At 56.6% G+C, this 24,624-nt stretch overlaps 1 protein-coding gene across 1 annotated transcript in view; it reads left to right on the forward strand.

Annotated features, from left to right (window-relative positions):
• LAMC3 (laminin subunit gamma 3) overlaps positions 1–24,431 on the forward strand; it is a 60,177-nt gene extending 35,746 nt beyond the window's left edge. Inside the window, exons 12-28 of the mRNA XM_070595246.1 lie at positions 1,455–1,673; positions 3,309–3,497; positions 6,299–6,544; positions 7,374–7,527; positions 8,194–8,336; positions 8,834–9,012; positions 10,315–10,456; positions 11,467–11,672; positions 12,054–12,130; positions 13,344–13,478; positions 14,724–14,871; positions 15,912–16,061; positions 16,231–16,333; positions 18,687–18,886; positions 19,476–19,622; positions 19,713–19,812; positions 22,921–24,431. Of these exons, the coding sequence (XP_070451347.1) occupies positions 1,455–1,673; positions 3,309–3,497; positions 6,299–6,544; positions 7,374–7,527; positions 8,194–8,336; positions 8,834–9,012; positions 10,315–10,456; positions 11,467–11,672; positions 12,054–12,130; positions 13,344–13,478; positions 14,724–14,871; positions 15,912–16,061; positions 16,231–16,333; positions 18,687–18,886; positions 19,476–19,622; positions 19,713–19,812; positions 22,921–23,171 (2,789 nt within the window). The 3' untranslated portion in view covers positions 23,172–24,431. The remainder of the gene's footprint in view (positions 1–1,454; positions 1,674–3,308; positions 3,498–6,298; positions 6,545–7,373; positions 7,528–8,193; positions 8,337–8,833; positions 9,013–10,314; positions 10,457–11,466; positions 11,673–12,053; positions 12,131–13,343; positions 13,479–14,723; positions 14,872–15,911; positions 16,062–16,230; positions 16,334–18,686; positions 18,887–19,475; positions 19,623–19,712; positions 19,813–22,920) is intronic.
• The last annotated feature ends 193 nt before the right edge of the window (positions 24,432–24,624 follow it).

A 24,624-nucleotide genomic window follows, 5' to 3' on the forward strand; every position in this document is an offset into this window, starting at 1 on the left:
CTGAACGAAACAAAGCACGGCGTCCCTCTGCGCGCACGGCGCCCGCATTCCTAGACGGCCCGTGTGCACTCACGCGTTCCAGACGCCTGTGTCAGTGTGCAGTGGAGTTGGGCTCTGGGCTCAGGTGTTTACACAGGGGGTTGTCTGCCCTTTCAGCATCCAGCAGGACATTTGAAAGTCCCCTGGGAGTTTCTGTGCGTGTCAGGGCGTCTAGCATCGCTGGCCCTGCCTCCCCATCGTTGTGACAACCAGAGCGCCCACAGATGTGCTTCTCAGGGGTGATTTTGCTCCTGAGAACGTCTGGCTTAGATGGCCAGCTTTCCTGGGGCTCCTTTAAGTGCAAGGCTTGGGGATTGTCCCCAGTCCCCCTCCTGCCCCAGTTCTTTCTTCCTCTTTGGAGCTGTGGTTGAATTGCCTTAATCCCCACCGTCCTCCTCCGTGCTCCCAGAAGGCCCCCACTCTCCAGGTCTCTCCGAAGCCCCTTGCTGAGGCTCCTCACAGGAATTCATTTCCCCTCTTCCCAGCAGCTTCCAGCGCTGCTTTCTGTCAATCACTCAACCTGTTGACAGATATTCACAAGGCACCGCTTACATCAGGCCCACGCCAACATCAGCCAACAATGTGTCTTGGAAGTTGTTACGTGTCATTGCTCATTGAAAAGGCTGGCTGTCTATGTCCACCACTTACCATCTCGTGGTACAGCTGCTCCATAAAGTTTTAACCATGCCCCGTTCGTAGACATTAAAGTGGTTTCCAGGGTTTCACCATTGCAAGCAGAGCCACGGGGCGTAGCTTCGCAGAAAGGTCTCTGTTCCTTGTGCAAGCATTGAAGGGCAGAGTCCTCAGACTGGAAACGTGAGGTCAAAGAGGGCGCGTGTTAAATTTTGCTGGGTGCTGCCCAATTTTCCTTCAGAAAGGCTGGACCAGTCTATCTCCTGGTGACGAGAGCCCACCTCGTCCGCTCTCCCTGCCGTGGTGGTTCTCCGGGGTTTGCAGACTGTGGTTGGTTTTTACATTTTGCCCGGAGTTTCCAGTTGTTTCCTGAGGGATTATTGGTCTGCTGGGAGCTCCCCTGTTACTAGAAGCAGAACCTCCTGGTTTGTATTTATACATCTAGGTGTGGAGTCGTCCACACCCCATCCTCCACTGATATTGATCTTTAAAATGCTTACCAATCTGAGGGGCGTGAATGGTATCATTGTTGTTTAAATTTACATATCTTTAATAACTCCTGAGAGGGGATGTCTTTCTGTAAACTTTCCAGCCATATTTACTACTTGTCCTGAAAATTGCTCATTTCTCCTTTTCCCTTTCTATGACTCTTTTTTAAAAATGGTAGTTGATCCGTGGGCTGCCTTTATCTACCTGGGCCAATACCCTTTGCCTGTTACATCTGCGAACTGGAAGGTTTGGGGAGAAACGTGTGTGTGTAACTGTGTCTTCTCGCTCTGCAGGCCAGATGTTCCTGATGGAGGTCCGGCTCACGTCGGCCCAGCGGGGGCTGTCCCCCCCAGCCTCCTGGGTGGAGACCTGCTCGTGTCCCAAGGGGTACACGGGCCAGTTCTGTGAATCTTGTGCCCCAGGATATAAGAGGGAGACACCACTGGGGGGTCCCTATGCCAACTGTGTTCCCTGCACCTGTAACCAGCATGGCACCTGTGACCCCAACACGGGTGAGTCTCCCAGCACCCCATCCGAAGGCCTGGGCTCCACCCGGACCAGCAAGATGAGAACTGACCCCAACAGGGTCAGCCTAGTGCATGTGTGAGTGACCACTAAAAACAAAGTTCATAAAATGGCATCATCGAGTTCCTCCCATGCGAGTCACCTTTATATAGAGTGCAGCATCAGATCCTGCAAACCGCCCCTCCCCTGCCCCAGGGTACTGGACCATCCCTGTCCCATCTCACACGTGAGGGACCTAAGTGCAGGGAGGCCACGTGGCCGGTAGGTGGCAGAGCTGCTCCTCCCACAAGTTCACTGCTGGCTGCTCATCCCGAGTCTTAGGGAGGAAACCCAGAGAGAGACCTTGTGCCACCAGCAGGTACCAGAAGGGGCCTGGACACTGGCCACCCCGCACTGTGGGCCCCACACAGGAAGTGGGAGGGTCTGTGCCCTGCTGCTCTCCTGGAGCAGGTGGGGTCTCTGAGAGGGGAGACGCCTGCTCAGCTTGTCTCAGGCTCGATGCTGGAGCTAAGGGACAGTAGCCCGGGAACCAGCAGACTAGCCAGGGAGGGCAAGTGTGCGCCACAGGGGCCTCCTCCCTTCTTGTGCCCAGGGCAGGCATCACTAATGGAGCCCAGAGGAGGCCTCCTCATCCTTCCATGCAGTGCTCCAGGCAGCCCCTACTGAGGGAGCAGAGTCGTCTCATGAGATGGGACCAATTTGTCATCCTTGGCCGTGTCAAGACTTCCTGCTCAGTTTGGGCAAATCCTTGTCTGTCAAATGGGTGCAGCAGCCACTGCCACCCACACTGGTTGAAAGGAGGAGGGATGAGCATGCGGGTGCCGGGCCGAGGCAGGCACCAGTGGACAGCAGGGTACCCCCGTCCCTCTCTTCCCTCCTTTTCACCTCAGCCCAGCTCCCGGAAGCAGTGGTCTTCCTTAACTCCTTCTCAGCCAGGCTCCTGGCTCCGTCCCTGGCAGTGGGGCCTCCCTTCCCCCGCGCCCCAGGCTCTGAGCAGACTCCAGGTGCCGTCGGGCTGGCGAAGGGGGTCTACAGAATCCCCCATCATGAGGGACCAGTGGGCAGGGGAGGGGGGCCTCCATTCTATGAGGCCAGGCAGTCTCTGGGAACCCACAGACCCCATAAACGGGGAGCCACATGGATCCTGCATCTCTTGTCATTTTCGCTTTCGTCCCTGAAGTTAGGGGGACACACAGGAAGAGAAAAAGGAAAAGAGAAAACGCCAGCTGTGCTGTCTGGTGGTTCAGTTACAGGTTCTGGAACACAAAATAGTGATGACAACAGTAATAATAATAATCTGTGCCAGGGACCACACAGGGCACTTTGACTGCAAGTTCTCATTGAATCCTGGCGAGAACCCTTGGAGGTCAGAGCCGTTGTTGTGCCTCTTTTGCCAGTGAGGACACTGAGACGCGGGGTGTTAATCCGTCTGCCTGGGTTCACGAGGTCAGTAGGTGGTAGACGTGAACCCAGGCTGGACTCTGTCCCCAGGCTGTTCTGCCTCCGCCTTCGAAGGGTTCCCACCCTGGTTCTGCTCCATGATCCCCACCACCAGGATGCCTGCTGTGTCTGGAGTGTTCTGGGCACAGGCAGCGGTAACTAGGTGCTTGTCTTGCCCTCAGGGATCTGCCTGTGTGGCCACCACACCGAGGGCCCGTCCTGCGAGCGCTGCTTGCCGGGTTTCTATGGCAACCCCTTCACAGGCCGAGCCGACGACTGCCAGCCCTGTCCGTGCCCGGGACAGTCGGCCTGCACGACCATCCCAGAGAGCAGGGAGGTGGTGTGTACCCACTGCCCCCCGGGCCAGAGAGGTGAGTGACTTGTGCCTGGGGCCCTGCCTGGGCTCCGGGAGTGGGGCCCTGGGTTTAGAGTGTGGCGGATGAGGGAGGGCCCAGCTTGGGAGTGGCAGGCCTGACCTCGGGGGACACTGAGTCCAAGAGCCCCATAGCCGGGGCCCTGGGCTGCTGTGGTTTCCGGGCAGAACTTGGGCCATTGAGCATATCCAGGTGAGATTTTGAAAATCCCCATGTCCAGGCCCTGGCTCTCTAGAGCCTGACTTAGAAGCTGGAGATGGCCCAGGAATCTGTATTCCTAAGTCCCTGGCTGACGCGGTTAAGTTGGGAAACCTCTGCTTGAACTTGCAGCTTTAAAAAAACGTCACCAGATAGTGTGTGGAGCAGAAATGCCCCCGCCCCCAGCCCTCTCCTGCTCCTCGTCTCCGCTCCAGGACTCCAGCCCATCTTACACATCTGACTTTTTTAAAACAACTTTATTGGGATATTATTCACATACTCTACGATTCACCCATTTAAAGTATATAATTCAATGGTTTGGGGGGGTATATTCCATTATTAATTTTTTTAATTGTGGCAAAACATGCATAACATAAAATTTGCCATTTTAACTATTTTTAGGTGCACAGTTCAGTGGCGTTAGGTGCATTCACAGTGTTCTGCAGCCATCACCGCCATCCAGCCACAGAACTCTTTTGTCGTCCCAAATAGAAACTCTGTCCCCATTAAATGATTAATAGTCCCCTCCCCAGCCCCTGGCACCCACCATCCTAGTTTCTGTCTCTGAATTTCACTGCTCCAGGTCCCTCGTGTAAGTGGAATCGTACCGTATTTGTCCTTTTGTGTCTGGCTTGTTTCACTTGGCATCATGTTCCCAAGGGTCCCAGACATCTGCTTCTATATTTGGTACCTGTGGCTGCATCAGGACAGCCCATTATGTTGGTCCTGTCGAATGTCTGCTTGGCTGGGTCTGCTCTGACAGCAGCAGCTCCCTGACGGCCAGCAGCCAGCAGGTCTCGGGGGACACCCCAGAGTGGGGATCCCAAGAACCGAGGGAGCAAGGTCCCACCTCAGGACCCCATACCCCACCCTGCCATCGTGCTGCCCTACATTTCCATGACCTTCCGCACATTTCTGGCTCCCCAACTGTGGCTTCCTCTGGTCTGCAGACGCAAGGGAGCTTGCTCAATGAGAGTGTGGACAGTTGGAGAAGTTCAGCTGGCCTCAGGCTGGGAGAGACCTGAGGGAGGATGTCGGGGGAGCAGAGTGCAACAGAGTGCACAGAGGGACCACCCCGGGAGGGATGCCTGGGTGGACATTAGGCCTGGCGCCTTGTACCAGCCCCGTCTTTATCACACCGGCATCCTTCAGGCCCCATGAGAGCCCAGCACACAGAGGGCCTACCTGGACAATCTAGTTGAGACTGGTTGGGGTCAAGTCCTGATCCCCACCTGCCTACCATCCCGACCCCTCAGCAGCCCTCCTGGGACCTCACAGCTGCCTCCTGCCCTGGGAGCTGTCCTCACTTAGTTCCAAGCGAATGGCTGGTTAACCGCGGGGCAACCTTCTTCACCCCCAGCTTCCGCCTCCTCCTTGCCTGTCTGACTGCGTTTCTCTCTGAGAGCCCCTACCTTGGACTCTGTGCACACTTGTCTTCTCCTTTCTTCCCTCTTTTTCTTTAGTGTTCCTATTCTCCATTTTCAAGGTTGCCTGCCTTTAGTAATATTAAGTTGATTTTAACTGGACCAATGAGCTTTGAGGACACAGGGAGCCCACAACTATTGTTCACAATGACAGTAGCTATTTGTTAAATTGTAAAACGAGTACATACTCATTATAACAATCAAAACCATCTGTAGAAGTGTAAAGAGGAACATGAAAATGCACGCAAGCAGGAAGACGACGTGCCCGTCACCCCCTCACCCCCAGGAGACCATGGCGCTCTTTAGGTCTGTGGAGCCCCTGGTGGTCTCTTTCACACAGATATACACAGAGAGATGGGTGTGTACCAAGAACGGGCTGACGCTGCTTGAAGCACGTGGTCCGTGTATGTTCTCTTCTGCCCCACCTGTGTCCAGAGTCGACCTCCCAGGCCACGACTGTCCAAAGCCTCTTCACACATCATCTTTTCTGAGACTCACAGTGACCCTGAGGGCTGGGAAATGAGGTGGCAACCCCAGTTCAAACCCAGGAAGCTGGTGGACGTCAAAAATGAACAGTCCAAAGGAAGTTTAGAAACCATGCGAAGCGGAAAAGGCAAAGGGACCATGAACCACGAGTGAAAGAGCAACCACAGCTAAGAGGGAGATGAGGAGGAGGAGGAAGGTGACGATGACTTTGAAGATGAGGATGATGAAGACAGAGCTGGTCAAGATGATGATGATAGAGAGATGGTCAAGAGGATGACAGATGACGACGATGATGATAATGATCAAGATGATGGATGCTGATGAAGATGATGATGATGGAGGTGCTGAGGCAGAGAATGGTGATGGTGAAGAGAAAGGTGATGACAACATGACGATGAGAGTGATGATGAATAGGTGGTGACAGCCACCTATGGTAGCTGCCATTATTGTCCTCACTTTGCAGACAAGGAGCCCAAGTTCAGAGAGGTGCAGTGGCTTGCCCAAGACCACACAGCCAGCTGATGGCCTAGACGGGCCCTGGCCCCAAGTCAGCCTGACCCTGGAGCCCATGCTCTGCTCCACAAGGAGACCTGAGGGACATTTGCTTTTGTTCACACCCACCCTCACCCCTGTGGACCCAGCACATCCCTCATGCCTGCTCCTCCATACACAGCCTTCTCCTTTCCCCAGGGCGGCGCTGTGAGACCTGTGATGATGGCTTTTTTGGGGACCCACTGGGGCTCTCTGGAGCCCCCCAGCCCTGCCAGCAGTGCCAGTGCAGCGGGAATATAGACCCCAACGCCATGGGCAACTGTGACCCCCTGTCTGGCCACTGCCTGCATTGCCTGCACAACACAACAGGTGCTCACTGTGAGCACTGTCAGGATGGCTACTATGGGAGCGCCCTGGCCCCTCGGCCCGCAGACAAATGCATGCGTGAGTACCCACCTCCTGGACCCATGGGGTGGGGCATGGTGGGCCCCTTCTCTACCAGACCCAGCTGGCCACTCTGCAAGGCTGTGCAACTTTAGGCAGGTCCCTCACCTTCTCTGTCCCTTGTCCATAAAGTGTAAGGGTTTGCTCCAAGGTCTCCTTCAGCCTGGGGATCTTATCAACTCTCATCCTGGGATGTTTTTTCTGCCTTGATAACTGAGCGCTTCGCTCTCCCTCCACAGTTAGCACATAGACTGTCAGAGATGCCTGCGGCCTCCTCAAGTCCTGGGCTTCCGATCAGGCGGTGCCTCCCCAGGGCCTGGGTGGACACTCGGCCCTGTGTCCCGTCCCCGAGGGCCGCAGCATGATCAGCCCGTGGAAGGCTTCCAGGAGTGCTGCAGGGGGAAGCTCAGCATTTGCCCAAAACTCGCTCACTCCTGAGCACCTTTTTCCATGTAACACCTGCCAGCCCTCTGCCAGCCTCTTGTTCTGTGGGTCCCGAGACAGCAGGGTCAAGTGACCCAAAACAGTGGTGCAGGGGTCTGCCTGTGACCCCCTGGCCGCGTCTCTGGCCTTTTCTCCAGCCTGTGAGGGTGCAGGGCAGGCTCAGAAGGGCCATCTGCCACCACGACTATTCTAGGCTGTCTCTCCCAGGACCTAGAAAATGGGCTGAGATTTGAACCCAGCCCTAGAGCCTTTTCCAGAAACACCTTAGGAGTCTGGGCTGAATGTGAGTCATCTCTGTGGCCCCCCCCATCTTCTCTGTGTCTCCTGGACCCCCAAAGCTTGATCCGCAGGGTTCCTCAACACTCTTTCCTACTCCCACCCCCAGCCTGCAGCTGCAACCCGGGGGGCTCAGTCAGTGAGCAGAGACCCTGCGACCCAGTGACCGGCCAGTGCTCCTGCCTGCCTCATGTGACTGGACGGGACTGTGGCCTCTGCAGCCCTGGCTTCTACGACCTCCAGCCTGGGAGGGGCTGCCAGAGGTGGGTGGGGCGAGGTGGGGGTGCCCTTCCCCTGGGTATCTCTCTGGGATGGAAGGAGGCACCAGGGAGCCTCAGAGAGGGGCCTGGCTTGGAATGTGTTGTCCCAGGCCCACTGCCAGGTACACCGTGCCCTACACCAAAGGAGAACAAAGGGATGGTCCCTTGGGGGTCAGACTCATGGCCCTGCCAGCCCAGGATGCAGGCCAAGAGCAGCCCTAAGGGATGGCCAGCTGGGCGGGGTGCTGCTTTGGTCTCTGATTCCCTTCTCAGTGACGCTGTCACTCAATGACCTTTTTGGCCACAGCAGCACCTTAGCGTCTAGGGAACAGTGGAGGACCCCTGGGAAATGCCCAGTGCAGCAACAGGTTTCTCCCTTGCAAGACTGCTCAGAGTCTTTAATATGCTAACTGCACTGTGACTTTCCAACAGAGAGGTATAGTCTCCAAGATGTATATGTCCTCATAGCCTTTTTCTTGGGGGCACCATTTTGTGAGGCTGTGTTTCCCAGGCACGGCTTCAGGGAGGCTGTTTGGCATGCACTGACATGGAACTGGGGCCTTGTCAGCAAGGATGGGATCAGAAAGCCCCTCACCAGCTGCGGCCAGCTGAGGCCAGGCTGGGAGGGACCAGAGCTTGTCTCAGACCCAGTTGCTTCTCTTTTCGCAGCTGCAAATGCCACCCGCTGGGCTCCCAGGAGGACCAGTGTCACCCTAAGACCGGGCAGTGCCCCTGTCGCCCGGGTGTCGAGGGCCAGGCCTGCGACAGATGCCAGCTGGGTTTCTTTGGCTTCTCTGTCAAGGGCTGCCGGGGTGAGGAAGCGGCGTTCTTCCTGGGCTGCCCAAAGGGGAGGGCCTGAGGTTTCTGGGCAAAGAAGAAGATGGTCCTGCAGCAGGAGAGAGAAAAGGCAGGCGCAGGGCAGGTCTTTGAAGAGCAGCCATGCAAACGTGGAGTGAGTGAGCAGAGGATGGCGCAGGGGCCTGAGGCCTTGGAAGAATGGCCAAGAACCTAGTGGCAGACCCCATTGCTAAATTCCTGTGTGCCTGGGGCTGTCCTGTCACCCCTCTGGGCCTCAGTTTCCTCATTTGTAAGGTTGGACTGGCTGGTCCTCAGATCATGGGGACACTGAAATAAGTCAGGCTCTCCATCCTCACCTCTGACCTCAATCAGAATCTCCTGGGAAGGACAGAGGGGTGTAGTTGAGCTGCCCAGGGGGGTCCAGAGCAGCCAGGTGTGGGGAAGCAGAGGACCTGGGGGTTCTGCTGTGGGGTGGCCATCAGGACACCCAGATCTGTCCTGGCCCCTCCAGCCTGCAGGTGCTCCCCGTTGGGCGCCGCCTCGGCCCAATGCCACGAGAACAGCACCTGCGTGTGCAGGCCCGGCTTCGTGGGCTACAAGTGTGACCGCTGCCAGGACAACTTCTTCCTCACGGCCAGCGGCACGCACTGCCAGGAGTGCCCGTCGTGCTACTCTCTGGTGAAGGAGGAGGTGAGCCCACCCCATCCAGGCTCGTTCCACTTTCCCCTTCATTCCACGCTCCCAGTGAGCGCCAGCTCTGTGCTGGGCGCCAGGAAATGTCTGCTCATTCACAGCTCATCCCCTGTCAACCTGGCTCAACCCTCACCTCCGCCATTCTCCCGCTCCTGAGTGGACAGGAGAAAAGTGGCTATCACTGCGTGTCCTTCCCCACCACCCGGGCCGAGGCCTCACACTTTCTCAAGTTCAATGAGGATGGGACCATAGACAGCCCTTCATGGGGAGGGTCAGGAGGAGGGTGATGCCCGTTCTGGGGCACAAGTACTATTTTGAGCAAGGAGGCGGTGGGTGCAGGAGTCAGGAGCATGAACTCTGGGGTTCCCCTCCCCCCGTCCCATTAGTTGTCGTGCGCCCAGGCAGGTGACAGCCTGGGTAAGCATCTCTCCTACTCCAAAATGGAGATAATTCAAGCCTGCAGCCCCTTACCTGAAACCAGCAAGGCCAGCTTCCAGAATGATGGTTCTATAGAAAGATAAGCTGGTGTATGCTGAATATCAGGGACCACCCCCTTGGTGCCTAGACCGGCCCCTGTAATCAAACCCATTGATACCTCTATAGGAAAACATGAATACTCACACCGAGGTGGTAAATAAAGACCGCGGGAAGCCTTGTTCAGATCAGTTTTGCTCCCAAGTGAGTTCAGGGTTTTTTGAACCTGAGTTTGCCATCAAATAAGGAATGGAAAACCTTGTGGTTTTTCAGAGCATTTCGGACTTTGGATTCAAGGCGCGGGCTCGGGACCCACGGCCCCTGCCCCTTAGGGTGGTTACAGGGTGAGCATGAGCTGGTGCGTGGCTGGAGGTTGCTCGTGGCAAGTGCTGTAGAAATGCGGTTACTGTCCATATGATGAAAAGAACAATATGATGAAAGGACATGTTGCATAGCACACTCGCTCAGCCAGCGGGTCTCCATGTCGCGCCTGCTCTGTGCCAAATCCTGGAAAGACTGTGAACAGGACAGATAGATCCTCCTGGGGCTTCCCCTCCCACCCCTCCCTCCCTCAGTAGGACAGAGGTGTGGTCGGCTGAATGCCAGCAGGTGCCTTGGCTGTGAGAAGCGAAGGGACAGATATGATGATGGAGTGGGCAGGACTGGTTCTCAGAGGTGTGATGTGTCCTTAGCTTGGGGCCTAGGGTAGGATTTGGAGAAAGGGACCGTTGGGGAGGGCAGGCCAGGCAGAAGCCAGGGGGAGGTGTCCTGGCACAGCTTCCAGGCTGCCAGTCTCACACACCCTTCCGTCTCTGTCCCCTCCAGGTTGCCAAGCTGAAGGCCAGGCTGACCCTGATGGAGGGGTGGCTGCAGGGGTCTGACTGTGGCATAACCTGGGGACCGCTGGACATTCTGCAGGGAGAAGCCCCACGGGGGGACGTCTACCAGGGCCACCACCTGCTGCAAGGTACAGCGGGAGACAGGAGGCAAGGGAAGGACTGGCTGCTCCAACGCCCCCTTTGGGGCCCTTCAGTCTGGTGTCCACCTTGAGGGCTCTGGGCTCAGCCCCTGAGGAACTTGCTTGCTGGGAGAGCCTGTCAGACCTTCCTGACGAGGTGGGTTCCTCCCATGATGGAGTCCTGTCGCCCCATGGACCTCTCCTCCAATGTTCCTCGCCTGGTTGTGCTTTGTAACCTTATTAATATTGGTCTCTGACTGTAGTGTCTGTACCTATGCCCCTGCCCCACCCAGACTAAACTCGGGGAGGATGGGGCTGGGTTCATTCATTTACTCACTCAACTGATTATCATGGCGGCGCTGTCCTAGGTGCTGAACAGGTAGAGTTCCTGCTCTCTTGACTGTTGGCCATTTGGCTCACTGCCATATCCCCGACATAGAAAATAAATGAGTAAATAAGAAAAAAGCACACGGTTAGTGAAGCCAGGTGGAACTGGGCCATGGAACACTGAAATTTAGGGATCACTGAAAGCAAATTGACAGTTTTGTGAAATTTCATGTTTATAAGCACGAGTATGCCTATAGCAGCCAGATGTAGGTGAGCTGAGCACCTGTTGGCAGGACTAATTATCGAAGTAGAGAGCTCTCGGATGCTGCCTGTTAAAGCACCCGTAATGAGCCACACTGCCAATTACAGAGCTGGCTGGAGCTGGAGTGTTCCTGCCGTCTCAGATTCAGAAGGAGTTGTTTATTGTGGCTCTGGAAGGCCTGGGTTCCTTCCAGTCCCTCGTCTGTGGCTGACTTCCTGTGTGTGGCACCTTGGTCATGATTTGTCCTCTCCAGGCCTCGGCCTTTGGGGAGGCTCTTCCTTTGGAACTCACTGGTGGTGCTCAGGCCTGCTGATGGAGTTCAGCTGTGCCCAGGAAAAGTGGAGGGCACCGATAGGGACCTCCGAGGGTGGGGGCTTTGGTGTGAAGTCTTGACCGCTCTGTGACCCTCTGGACTGCGGGCTTTCTGCAGGGGCCCGGGAAGCCTTCCTGGAGCAGGTGACAGGCCTCGAGGGTGCTGTGAAGGCTGCCAGGGAGCAGCTCCGGGCGCTGAGCAGGAAGGCACGCTGTGCCCAGGCCAGAGCCGGGAAGACCTGCATCCAGCTGGCAGACCTAGAGGCAGCGCTGGAGTCTTCAGAAGAGGAGATTTTGCATGCAGCCACCGTCCTGGCGTCTCTGGTACCGCAGGGGGCCCCTTCCCTCCGCTGAGCCTGGGCTCAGTGCTCTTGACCTGGTGACCTTGGGCGTGCCTCCTCTGGGAGGCTCCGTTTCCACATTGGTAAAATGGGGGTCACACAGTACCTCCTCTGCTGATTCGGTGGGATAACGTTTGCAAAGAACGAGGCATGTTCCAAGTGTACAGTGACTGCCCAGCAAGTGGTAGGCGTCATTACTGTGATTTCCACGTTGGAGGAGTCCGCTTACCAGATGCTGACTTTGTAGTTAGCCTTGAGCATTTATGAAATAACTGGCCCTGTCCAGCTCTGCCCAATGATTTAGCCAGATGTGGCCCTTGCCCGTCGGGGATGGGCCATCAGTTTTCTCCTCTTTCCTCTAAAGGTGATTCCTCAGGAGGGGCTTGGCCTGCCCACCAACTGGAGCCACCTGGCCTCAGAAGCCCGTGTCCTTGCCAGGAGGTGAGCCCCCGAGAGCATGGTGAGGTCCTGCCCACACAATCATGACGGAAGCCCAGCCCTTCTCTTGGGGGGTTCCAGAGTCAGAGTGAGCCCCACAGGTGTCCCCACGCCCGGAGTTAGCATCAGATGAGTACGAGAGCTGCCTGGTGGGGGGAAATGTCACCACCGTGGGAAGGAGAGATGTGAAGGACAGCCTGAGCCTGGAGATGCCGGGAGGTGGGGGGACCACAGAGCTTGGTCAACTGCAGGCATCTGAGAGCAGCCACTGGCTCTTTTTATGATAGCTTTGTTGAGATATAACTCACATACCATGCAAGTCACTCATGTAAGTGTACAATTCAGCGGTTTTCACTGTATTCACAGAGTTGTGCAACTGTCTCCACAGTCAGTTTTAGAACATTTTATCACCCCTGAAACAAACCTTGGACCCATTAGGCATCACTCCCTATTTCTCTTCAACCTCCCTGGCCCCTGGGAATCACTTATCTACTTCCTGTCTCTGTGGATTTATTTGCCTGTTCTGGACATTTCATCCGAATGGAATCATATGCCATGTGGTCTTTTGTGTCTGGCTTCTTTCACTTAGCATGATGTCTTCAAGGTTCATTCACGTTACAGCATGTATCTGTACTTCATTCCTCTTTATAACCAAATAATGTTCCATTGTATGGATATGCCACATTTTGTTTATCCGGTCATCCGTTGATGGACATTTGGGTTGTTTCACCCACTGCCTTTAAGAAGCAGCTTAAGATCCTAAAAACACAGGGTCTGCAGAAGTTTTTTCTTTTAGCTGTACTCCAGGGACTTTAGACCCATTTTACAGATGAGAAGAAAAACTCAGAGAAGTTAAGTGATTTGCTTAAGGACACACAGCTTAGAAGTGATAGAGCCAGGATTCAAACTCCGGTTGTTTTAACTGTTTCTCTTCTATACTGTCTTTATTAGGGTGACCATATAATTTATTGTCCAAACTGAGATTTTATGTGTGATAAAAGGCCCTATTAATCATTATGCCACGACCACAGGCATAAACTATATATAACAGGAATGGGGGCTTGGTTTCCTTTCATCAGTCTTCACTGTGTATCTGGCAGAGAGCTCGGCCCTCGTGGCTGTTCTCTGTTTGGGATGGCAGGAGGCCCACACAGTGGCGGGGGGTGCCCAGGCCTCCCTCTGTGTGAGCTCTTGGTTGGGTTGTATTTTCATGCAGCCACAGGGCCACCGCCACCAAGATCAAGGCCACTGCTCAGAGGGCCCTGCTCGCCTCCAACACCAGTTATGTGCTTCTCTGGAGTCTGCTGGAGGGCAAAGTGGCCCTGGAGGCCCAGCAGGAGCTGGAGGACAGGTGAGACCTCCCAGGTGTGGGGAGGAGCTTGGGTTGGCCTTCTGGAGCCAAAGGCGCCTGACCAGAGGCTGCTGGTTCCAGAACCTGCTTCGTTCCCCTGAGTCCTGACGGTCTTTGGGGCGGCATGAGATGTCTGGGGTCTTGGGCCTGCTCGGTGGTGAGTTACAGGAACCCACTCATGCCTGGGGTGCAGCTCAGCCTCTCGAGAGAAGGGACAAGAACCTGAACAAGTAGGGGTCAGGGCAGCATCTCCATGTCCCCCGCAGTGTCTCCCAGCTCACCCCAGCTTCCCGGGGCAGCTCCTCTGGGCTACCAGCTGCCCTCTTGGCTTCTGCTTCTCTGCTCTGGGTGGCCCCTATATATCCCTCTTGGTCAAAGGATCAGTGGAGACCCCCCAACACCTTACTGAACCCCAAGTTGTCTTCCTAAATGAGAGAATCTGATTGGCCCAGCTCAGATCAGGCAGCCAGCCCTGAGCCAGTTGACATGGGTGGGGTGAGGTCACATGACCCACTCCTAGGGGTAGGGGCACTAGCTTGCTGAGTAGGGATGAGGGATAGGAGAGAGCCGGGCTATGGTTTCCACCCCAGCCGGTGCCCACGGTGGGCGAAGCTGGGTGGGGCGGGTGTGGGCAGCTCCGCCTGGGAAGTGGGTGGAAGCCAAGCAGACCGTCCCCTGCAGCCAGCGCCTGTCCGTGGCTGCCGGCCTCTCTGTGTCTCAGACCACAGTAAAGCTGCTCTAGTTGCTTGATCATAGCCCCTCAGGGCGAAAGCACCCCAGAGCCTTGTGCAGCCCAGGGGGCTCCATTTCCCTGGAGAACAACATGCCCAAGGTCAGCCAAGGGCACAGCTGAGCCCAAGACCGAGCCTAGGCCACTGGCGCTTCCCCAGCACCAGGCATTTTCCTCTTCATGGTTCACCCAGAGGAGCCCAAACTTTTGCAAAATGTGAGATTGTCGAGTGAAACCAAGCACGAGACCCTTCAGAAAAGCGTGGTTGAACCGAGTGAACAAAGAAGCAAGAACGTAGTCCCTCGGCTGCCTTTCCCATTCACGTGGAAGCTGCAGAGTGGCGGCCACTTTCTGAGGCCGGCCGCTGGGTCCCGACACCCACAGAGGGCGGCTCTGCCTGGGACGCTAGGCGAAGGCTTCAAAAACTGGGGGCTCCAGCTGGGGGCCAGGACAGCAATGGGGAGGGATGGCCTGTGCCCTGCTGCATGCACCATCCTGTCTCTGTCTCCTCCCAGGTACCAGGCGGTGCAGGAGGCCCAGAAGGAGCTGGGCGCGGCTGTGGCAGAGGCGCTGCCCGAAGCCGAGAGAGTACTGGCCGCAGTGCAGCAAGTTGTCACAGACGCGGCCCTGCGGCCGGCCTCGCTGCCTGTCCCTGTGGCACTGGTCAGCTCGGCCATCCTCGGAGTTCTGCAAGGGCTGGGGGAGGGGGAGAATGGGGCAGCTGGGGGACCAGCATGGCCCAGGCAGGGGCAGAGGACGTGGCTTACTTTTAACTATATAATGGTTGATTAAAACAAGATAACCTACCTCCAGGGCTTGGCTGAGCGCCTGCCCGGCACAGAGTTAGAGCTCAGCCGATCTTTGCTGTTGATTATAATGATAATGTCAGGGCCGGGGTATTAGCAATGGGATGAGACAGACATGGGATCAAATCCCAGCTCCGTGGCTCCAGCTGTGACCTTGGCCGAGGACTTTCCGTCCGCTGTGCCTCAGTCACTTCCTTGGTCAGGCGGAGCTCGCCCATTGGGTTATTAGAGGGCTGCGTCCATGGGGGGCGGGGGGCTGATTTGTGAGAAAGGCACAAGGTGGCGTCCCTGCTGGTCATCCTCATCCCCTCTGTGCCTGCCGCCCTGTGCCTGTCACCTCTGGGTAAATAGCTCCATCACGTCCTGTCGATAATCCTGAAATCCCAAAACTCAGAAACTGAATTAAAAACATAAAAAAAAGACTAAGCTTAAACAAATGCATTTGGGGCAAAACCTGAGCGGCCCCAGACTGCTGCTCTGGGTCTTCGTTTCTCCCCCTGCGTGTGGGAGGAATGTGCGGGCGGTAACGCGTGCGGCCTTGCGAGCTGCCCCAGTACCGCCGGGGAGTTAGATGCTGTCGGTTCCTGCGCTGCTTCTCTAAGGTCTGGCTGTTAGTCAGGCCAGAGGTTTCAGCTGAGGGACCTGGGGAGGAGTGCAGGTCGGGCAGGTCCGCTGAGTTGCCCGAGGCTGAGCTCCCAGGGATGGGTGGGGCTGGAATCTGAGCCCCCGAGAGACAGTCCCCAGCCTGGGTCTCTTGCCCTGGCCCCGCTGCTGCCCAGGGTCCACAGGCAGCCCCCGCCCCACCGCTGTCCCTGGCCCTGGCGTCTCTCATCCAGCAGAGGGTCTGCCCCTCGAACCTTCCTGCCAGCCCCTGCCTGAGCCTCCATCTCCCCGCAGCCTCAGGCGGCTCGGGCTGGGGACCTGGACCCGAGGCTGCAGGCTCTGGAGAAGACAGTCGCATCGAGAGAGCGCGTGGTCACCGAGGCTGCGCGGGCCCTCCAGGCCACCGCCCGGGCCGCACTGCACAAGGCCGAGCCCCTCACGCAGGTGGGCTCTTGTGCTTTGAGGCAGGTACCTGGGGGAGGTTGGGGCTGCCCCCGTCTGGGCTCGGGGGTTGCAGGAGGGAGTGACCAAGACTGGAAGTGGTTCTCTCCATCCCTCCAGAGCCTCCCACCCCCGGCGCCAACCGCCAGCCTCTCTCTTCTCCTCTCTCCAGCTGCACCAGGAGGCCAGAGCCGCCCTGACCCGGGCTTCCTCGTCCGTCCAGGCTGCCACAGTGACCGTCGTGGGAGCCAGGACCCTGCTGGCTGACCTGGAAGGTGTGCCTGCTCTGCTGAGCCCTAGGCTCATCGATGCACAGAGGCCCATGGCAGCCGCTGGACCCTCTCCTCAGCTAGGACAGGCTTGGCTGCAGGGGACAGAGTCCAGTCTGTGGGCATAAGCCAAGCAGACTGTCCCTCCAGTCAGCTCCTCTCCTGTGGCTGCTGGCCTCTCCCTGTGTCATATACTGCTCACCGGGTACATGCCATATGGCCACCCATCATCAGACCACATGCAGAGCCCCTCACGGCCAGATGGGAAGAGAGTCTGAGGCCATCGGCTGTCCACCCCTGGTCTAGTCCACTCTGGCTGCGCGTCCGGTTACCTGGTACAAATGTGGGAGCCATGGTCCAGTGTTCAGCTGGGGCTATGGGGAGGCACACAGAGTTTCCCTTTAGGAGGGGGCATGGGTTCCAGGTCTCTTTTGAGCTTTAGGAAAATGAGGCTAAGAGCTCCCATTTTACAGATGGGTAGACTGAGGAAAGGAATTGATACCTACCCCTGGATCAGGGCTGAGCAGAACAGAAACCAGCCGTTTTACGATTCTCCACCTCGGTGTCCCCCTGTGTATGGGCTTCTGTGGCGTCCTCTTTGCTCCAGAGAGAAGCGCCCTAGCCCTTTTCTGTGGCTCGGTTCCAATGAGCTGGCTAAGGCAGGAGCAGATGCTCTCGGGGCCAAGGCCGGAGGTCAGGCTCTGCCGTCATCTTGGTTGGTTCTGTAGCTTCTCTCCCAGCCCTGCCCGCTGCCCGTAGGAGATGCGGCTCCAGCCCTGGATCCTAACCCTCCGGGCGGGGTGGGGGGCGGTCCCTACCTCCTGTTCTCTAGGTTCCTGAGGCCTGAAGTCCTGGTCACCCATTGGCTAGGGGGCTTCCAATGGGAAAGGTGTGGCTGCGTGTGCTTGTCTCTGGTCCGTGTTTAGGAAAATGTAAATGATATATAATGATGGAATATTAGGATTTTGGAACATTAGAATTATAAGGGGTCTTAGAGTCATCTGCTGCCACCCCCTCAGTGGGCGGGGTGCTCATCCACCCTCAGCTTGCCTGCTTCCAGGGATGGCTTGCTCACTACGTCACCGGGTACCCCCTTCTCCTCGTTGGATGGTTCTGAGAATGAGAATGCTCTTGTGTGTACTGGGCAGAGACTTGCCTCCCTGGTGCTGGGCCATCATCCACACGAGGACCCCGCCTCAAACCTCTGACCCCAGCCTCTTTTCCCCATCCCCACCCCTTTTCAGAGACACCCCTCTCTTACCAGCAGTTGGCCTGTGTTCAGTTGGTATTCGGAATGAAAGGAAAATTCACTGAATGAAACGTGGAGCAGCCTTCCCCAAGATGTGGCCCGGGGGCCCCTAGCCTGTGATGTGCTCTGCCAAGAGAGGGTTTGTGTTCAAACGAGTCTAGGAAATGTCACGTGCTGCAGCCCGTCTGAGGCCTTAGGGTGAATACTTTAGAATATTAAAGGCCCTGAGAAGGCCTGCAATAAAGAAACCTGGTTCACTTTGTTTAAACCTCATTGACATTTCCCCCTGACATCTACGAACACCCTGTAGAATTAGGACTCCATAGGGTACACTTTAAGAAGCACCAATTTTGTGTACAAGAAGCAAAGGTGATCTCATTTCTGGATTATCTTCATAGAACAATTGTGTTGTCACCCCCAAAGATTAGAAGGCTTGGTTCTTTTTAAAACTTGACTTTGTCTACTGTAATTAGTACTCTTTATGACAAATTTCCCTTAGAATTTTATCTGAAAGGAAAGGAAGAAGTCTCTCTCTTCTTTAAAGAGGAAAACTACTACTTCTTAGGTAATAAAATCTATGTGAATTGTAGTACTTCACTTTTTGTCTTGGCTGCTGGGAAGCTCAGAGGTAAATAGAGCATTTGGTACCTGCAGTATCATTGTCCTAATTTTCTGGCACTTCTCTTTCCTTCCTCAACCCCCCAGTTACATATGGCTCTTGTTTTTCATTTTACTGGTCCAGCTGTTGTTTTATCCGTCACTATAATAAGCTGCCTCAGGGCCTTTTCAGAAATAAGTGGTACCTTAAAACAAAGAGTTGAGTAGATTTGGCCGAGTACTGTACTGTTGCTCCCCATCCCTACCCCTGGCCCAGGGATTGACCACCAAGTAATTTGTGAGTTTAATAATTGTCGTAATTTCTGACAGTATGTCCCACACCGCCCGCCCCCCGATAAGCCTGGGAAGGTTACGCATGGATCTCACGCATCTCAAACCCCCGCTACTGTTGTCTGAGGGTCTGGGGCTGGTCAGGTATCTGTCAGCGACCACCCGGCAGGCTCTGGATGATCAAGCCCCGACCCCCTGACACAGCGTCTGCCGGGTTTGCAGGAATGAAGCTGCGGTTTCCTCTGCCCGAGGACCAGGCCGCGTTGATGAGGAAGGCGGGTCTCGTCCAGGACAGGATCCTCGCGGACGCGCGAAAGAAGACCAAGCAGGCGGAGAGGATGCTGGGAAACACGGCGTCTGTCTCCTCCAGCGCCAGGAAGAAGGGCAGGGAAGCCGAGCTGTTGGCCAAGGACAGTGCCAAGGTCAGGGCCACAGCTGTGATGATGGCAGCATCCCTGCCTTCGGGGCCCATGGGAGGACTGTCCCATAAGAGCTGCCCTTCCGTGGGGTGAACGTTGCCCCTGCAGACCCGCCCCTTCCTTGTGTGCAGGGCTGGACACTGGGCACTTGCTGAGGACTGAGTGGGTCCCGGGCTCTGAGCTCTGGAGCTTCACTTGGGTGACCCTGTTGATTCCTCAAGAAATAGGTGTCACTGCTGTCCCCATGGGACAGGTGAGGACCCTGAGGCCCAGCCCGGTTCAGTAACTGGAATCGTATGACCAAGGCCCACACCTACGTCTGCTTGGCCTTACTTCCTAAACCTCTGAGCGTTTTGTTTTGAATTGGGGCCAAATCCTAATCAATATGCATCTCCCCAGCTCTCACGGTTTTGTTGTGCCTAGCCAACCTCCGACACCTATCTGTTGAATGAATGAATGAATGAGTGAATGAATGAGTGATCTGGTGCACAAAGCGATGACTGCTTGGCATTTTTGCCATAAGCCCTCTCTACCTCTGGAAGGACTCACTCCGCTCACCCTCCTCTCCCTGCCACTGCTGCCCACGCCATAGCTCGCCAAGGCCTTGCTGCGGGAGGGGAAGCAGGAATACCGCCGAGCCGGCCGGCTGTCCAGCCAGACCCAGGCGACGCTGCGACAGGCCTCCCGCCAGGCGCTGGCCCTGGGAGCGCGTGGACGGGAGCTGGAGGAGGCCGAGCAGGTACGTGTGCCGAGGCCCCCGCCCCACTTGCTCCCAGCCCCGGGAGGCAGCAGGGACCCCTCAAGCTTTTCCTCCTTCCCTCGCCCCAAGGTGGGTGCCGGGCTGAGCAAGGTGGAGCGGCAGATCCGGGAATCGCGCCTCTCCCTGGAGAAGGACATCGAGGCCTTGACGGAGCTGCTGGACAGGCTGGGTAAGGAGGGCCCGAGGCTGGGCCCTGGCGCCCCGGGTCTCTGGGGCACCTCTGCGATCCTCCTGCAGGGCCCAGTCCTGGGGAGATCTCCTCCTTGCCCTTGTCTGCGCGGCCTCCCCCATCCCTGGCCTTGTGGTCAGTGACAAGCATTTGTAGTTGCTGCAGGCCCCCGTGCGGGGTGGGCTTGTGTCCAGAAGTGAGTTCACTTTGTGTCTCCAGGGGCCTCTAGTCTGGTGGGGCAGGGGGAAAACTAACCACGGACAGGACACCTGTAGGTACCAGAGGCGCTGGTCAGCCCTCCGTGATGGAGAAGAGACATCGCAGAGAGAGGGAGAGAGAATATCCCAGAAGCAAGGGTGACATCGAGGGTCAGCTGCTGGTTTGGAATCAGATAAACCAACACTCCAGTCTGGCATTCCCTTCCTTGGCTGTGAGACCTTGGGAAGATCACTCTACCTCTCTGAGCCTCAGTTCACCCATCTGTAAAATGGGAGTAACAGGCGGGTAACTTAGGAAGGACTTGCCACCCTGTGATACCAGTCATGTGGTGAGAATCAGTGAGTAGTGGATCTTAGGGAGGAGGCAGAATTCAAGATGAGCTTTAGCAAGGATGCATTTCCAATGAAGGGGACAGAGCTCACCAAGACGTGAAGGCCTCAGAGCGGGGATGGGGAGACCGGTACCAGAGCAGTTGGGCTGAAATGAACAACATGCATTTTTTAAATTGTGGTAAAATATACATAAAATTTGCCATTTTAACCTTTTTTTTTTTTTTTTTTTTGGTGAAGAAGATCGGCCCTGAGCTAACATTTGTTGCCAATCTTCCTCTTTTTGCTTGAGGAAGATTGTCCCTGAGCTAACATCTGTACCAGTCTTCCTCTATTTTGTATGTGGGACGCCACCAGAGCATGGCTCGATGAGTAGTGTGTAGGTCTGCACCCAGGATCCAAACCCATGAACCCCAGGCCGCTGAAGTGGAGTGCACAAACTGAACCACTACGCCACCAGGCCAGCCCCCATTTTAACCACGTTTGAGTGTACAGTTCAGTGGCATTAAGTGCATTCACCTCCTTGTGCCACCATCACCACCATCCACTTCCAGAACATTTTAAACCATCCTAAACAGAAACTCTGTACCCAGTAAACATGAATCCCCTGGTCCCCAGCCGCCAGCCCCTGGCGACCAGCATTCTCCTTTCTGTCGCTATGAACTTGGCACTCCAGGACCCTCATACAAGCAGAATCAGACGGTAGTTGTCGTTTCGTGACTGGTTTATTTCACTTAGCGTAAGGTCTGTGAGGTTCCTCCACGCAACAGCAGGCATTTTCAATTTTCATTCTTAAGAAGGAGGGGAAGAGTCAGCGTGTTGCGCGTTTCGGCTGGACACCAGGCCCACACCGAGCTGTTCATACACGTGCTCTGATAGAATTCTCAGACTAACCTTCTGAGGCGAGGACACTTACCCTCTTGCCATTTTGCAGACAAAGAAAGTGAGGCACAGAGAGTTTCAATGATATGCCCAGGGTCCCACAGCCCGTCACTAGGGGAAGCTCTGGTTCACACTTGGGTCTAACTGAGTCAGAGTGCCCGCCCGTAGCCACTAGTCTGTACACAATGCCAAGGACTCAGAGCACTGGACACCGTGCCCGGCACAGAACAAACTCTCTACAGGGGGAAACCACTCTGGCTGTTGTCACTGGCATTCCTTCATTCATGCTGGCACTGGGCTTGACCTGGGGATGCAGGAGTGAACATAACACCTGGCCCTTCCTCTCCCCCGCAACCCCCACCCCGGAACCCCAGCTGGGCAGGTAGAGTGGAGGCTGTAACTTGATTCTGAGTCTCCTCAAAGGCCAGGCTGTTTGGACCTTGCTGTGGATGATGGGGCCTCTCGAGGTCCTTGCTGAGAGCGGGACCTGCCCAGAGGCAGGGCTGGCCCCCCTCTGCCTCTGCCTGCCCCCGGCTCCCCTCCTGCAGCTGCCTGCCCTCCGACCCAGCCTGCATCGCCCAGGAAAGTCAGGGCCTGGAGGAGCCCTGGGGCCCAGTGGGATCCTGTGGGGTTAGAAGCCATTTAGGGCTTACTTCCCGTCCCCGCTGGCTGAGCCCTGTCTTCCTGTCGAATGTCACCCTAATGACAAGGGCCAGGTTGGGGAGGCAGCCTGTGGATTCCATGCCACCATCACCTCCACCAAGTTCAAATGTGAGTCCCGGCCCCACCCCCTCGTTTTACACTTGGGGAGCCTCAGGAAGTTCTCTCTCTTTTTTTTTTTTTCTGTTTTTGAGGAGGAAGACTCACCCTGTGCTAATATCCCTTGCCAATCTTCCTCTTTTTTTTTTTTCTTGTTGAGGAAGATTAGCCCTGAGCTAACATCTGTGCCAGTCTTCCTCTACTTTGTATGTCGGATGCCTCCACAGCATGGCTGACGAGTGGTGTAGGTCTGCGCCTGGGATCTGAACCCGTGAACCTGGGCCACCAAAGGGGAGCACGTGGAACTTTAACCACTTGGCCATGGGGCCAGCCCATCAGGAATTTCTTGATCCCAAGAAATAGAGCTAATCTGTGCAGGGCCAGGACCAGACCCCCCTGTCCGCTTCCCCTGCAGCCCTTCCTGCCCCGTTCACCTCCTCATCCTCATTCTGAAGCCAGAAACCTTCTATAGCCCCAGCTCCTCCTGCATCCCAGCACAAGTGGTACCTGTAAATGTGTGCTCTTGGTGAATGGAGGCGGCATGTGGGAGCCAGCAGGCATCATGAGGACCTCATGCACACACACTGCTTTGTAGATGAGGAAGCTGGCGCTCAGCACTCACCCAAAGCCACTTTTTTCACAGTAATAGTAATACCAACAACAAAAATCAACAGTTGCCCCGTGCCACCCAGGAGGAAAGTTCTAACGTCTGCACATGAGCCCGGTGGGGTGCCCAGACCACACTCTCCCCTGCCTCACCCCACTGCCTTCTTGGTCCCTCAGTTTCTCTGGTAGATGGCAGGCACTCGGATTTCTGGAAGGTTCGGGCTGGGGAGGGTCTCGGGGATGGGGGGCTGAACAGGCTCTGGGCCCTGCAGGGGAGCTGGCCCACACTGAGGCTGTCTGTGTCCCTCTGCAGGGTTGCTGGACACCCATCAAACCCCAGCCCAGGCCCTGAACGAGACCCAGCGGGCACTGGAGCGCCTGAGGCTGCAGCTGGGCCCACCCGGGGCCCTGCAGGGGAAACTGAGGCTCTTGGAGCAGGAGTCGGAGCAGCAGGAGCTGCAGATCCAGAGTTTTGAGAGCAACCTCGCCGAGATCCGCGCCGACAAGCAGAACTTGGAGGCCATTCTGCACAGCCTGCCTGAGAGCTGTGCCAACCAGCAGTGAGGGCCACCCAGACCCGTGCTGTGCCCTGGGCCTGGGACATGCACACCCCCGGCAGGTGCGCCCACGCAGGCACACCCCCAGAGCCTGCTGCTGTGTCCCCTCCCTGGTGACTACTCACCCACCCTTCCGAGTTGATGCCCATGTCCCCCTCCATACCAGCAGGAGTAAGTGTGCACTGCCACCGTGCACGTGCAAACATGCACACCCCAGGGCAGTAATAAGTGCACGTGCGCAATGGACACCTTGCAGACACATGCCTCTGTGTGTGATGCATACATGTGTACAAGACCATCTGTGCGTGCACACAAGTTACAGTCAGTCCACGCCCGTTTATGGAGTGCCAGCTGTGTGTGCGCCTCCCCTGGATGATGGGGGAGCTATGGCAGATGCCCCGTGGCACTAATATACTCACTCTTCCTCATGAAAGTGGGGACCCAGGCAGGGTTGGTACTTGAAAGGCTGAGGGGGACAACCCACAGGGGTGGGTTCAACAAGAGCCAGAGCCCCCAGTCCCAGAGCGGCCCTCTGTCCTACTGCAGCCCCCCCACCTGTCACCCACCACACACCCAGCAACTCGGCACAAATGAGGGACAGGGCAGGCCAAGAAGCACAAGATCCTAGGGAGCTCTCCGCAGAGGAGCCTGCAGCCGGGGGCTCCTGGGACCACGGTGCAGCCTGCTAGGCTGGCCAGGGGCATGGCCTGCCCCTGCAGGGGTATCATTGGCCACATAGAAGACTTCATTCTCAGGATCCTGAGACTGGGCCAGACTCGAAGGAATCGCCTGCCCTGGGCCCAGTGCCCCTTTCAAATGGTGGCCTATCCAAAGACGGGGGCCTCAAGGGCCTGGGGGAGCCCAGGTCCGGGGGGCTCAGATAGGCTGCTGGGAGCTCTCCTTTGTGACCCTGCTCACCTGGGTTTGGCCTTTGACTTATTGACACTTCCCAAACTGGCCCTGCGGTCCTGTGGCCCCACCTGCCACCTGCTGGGCGTGGAGGCCTGGCTGCCATTCCAGTCTGTCCTGTGGGGGAGTCCCCCTGTGGCCAGGCCCCCTGCTGGCCTCTGCCCAGGATTCCATGGCATTTCCTCCTGCAGCTCCACCCCTTTCCCTGCCAGCAGACCGCAGGGCCTTGGCGCTGGGGTGCTGGGGGCCTCCAGGGACCCACCCCCCTCCTGTGGCTCTTCCTGCCCCAGGCAGCAGGGACAGGCAGCAGCATGGACCAATTCTGTTTAACGTGGAAATAAAGGATCCCTTTACTCGCCGGGTGCTGTGCCTCTGGTCCTCCCGTGCTGGTTGGCAGCAGGCGCCCTGGCTGTGGGCACAGACTCACCACCCTGGCGTGTGGGTGCACACACCCGGCGCCCGGGGAGTGAGTGGAAGAACGTGCAGTCACAAGAAGGTGGCGGAAGCTGAGCTCACTGGCTTTGCCAGGGGCACAGGGGGCTTTGCTGGGG

This window comes from Equus przewalskii, chromosome 26, assembly GCF_037783145.1.
Source record: "Equus przewalskii isolate Varuska chromosome 26, EquPr2, whole genome shotgun sequence".
Lineage (NCBI taxonomy): Eukaryota > Metazoa > Chordata > Mammalia > Perissodactyla > Equidae > Equus > Equus przewalskii.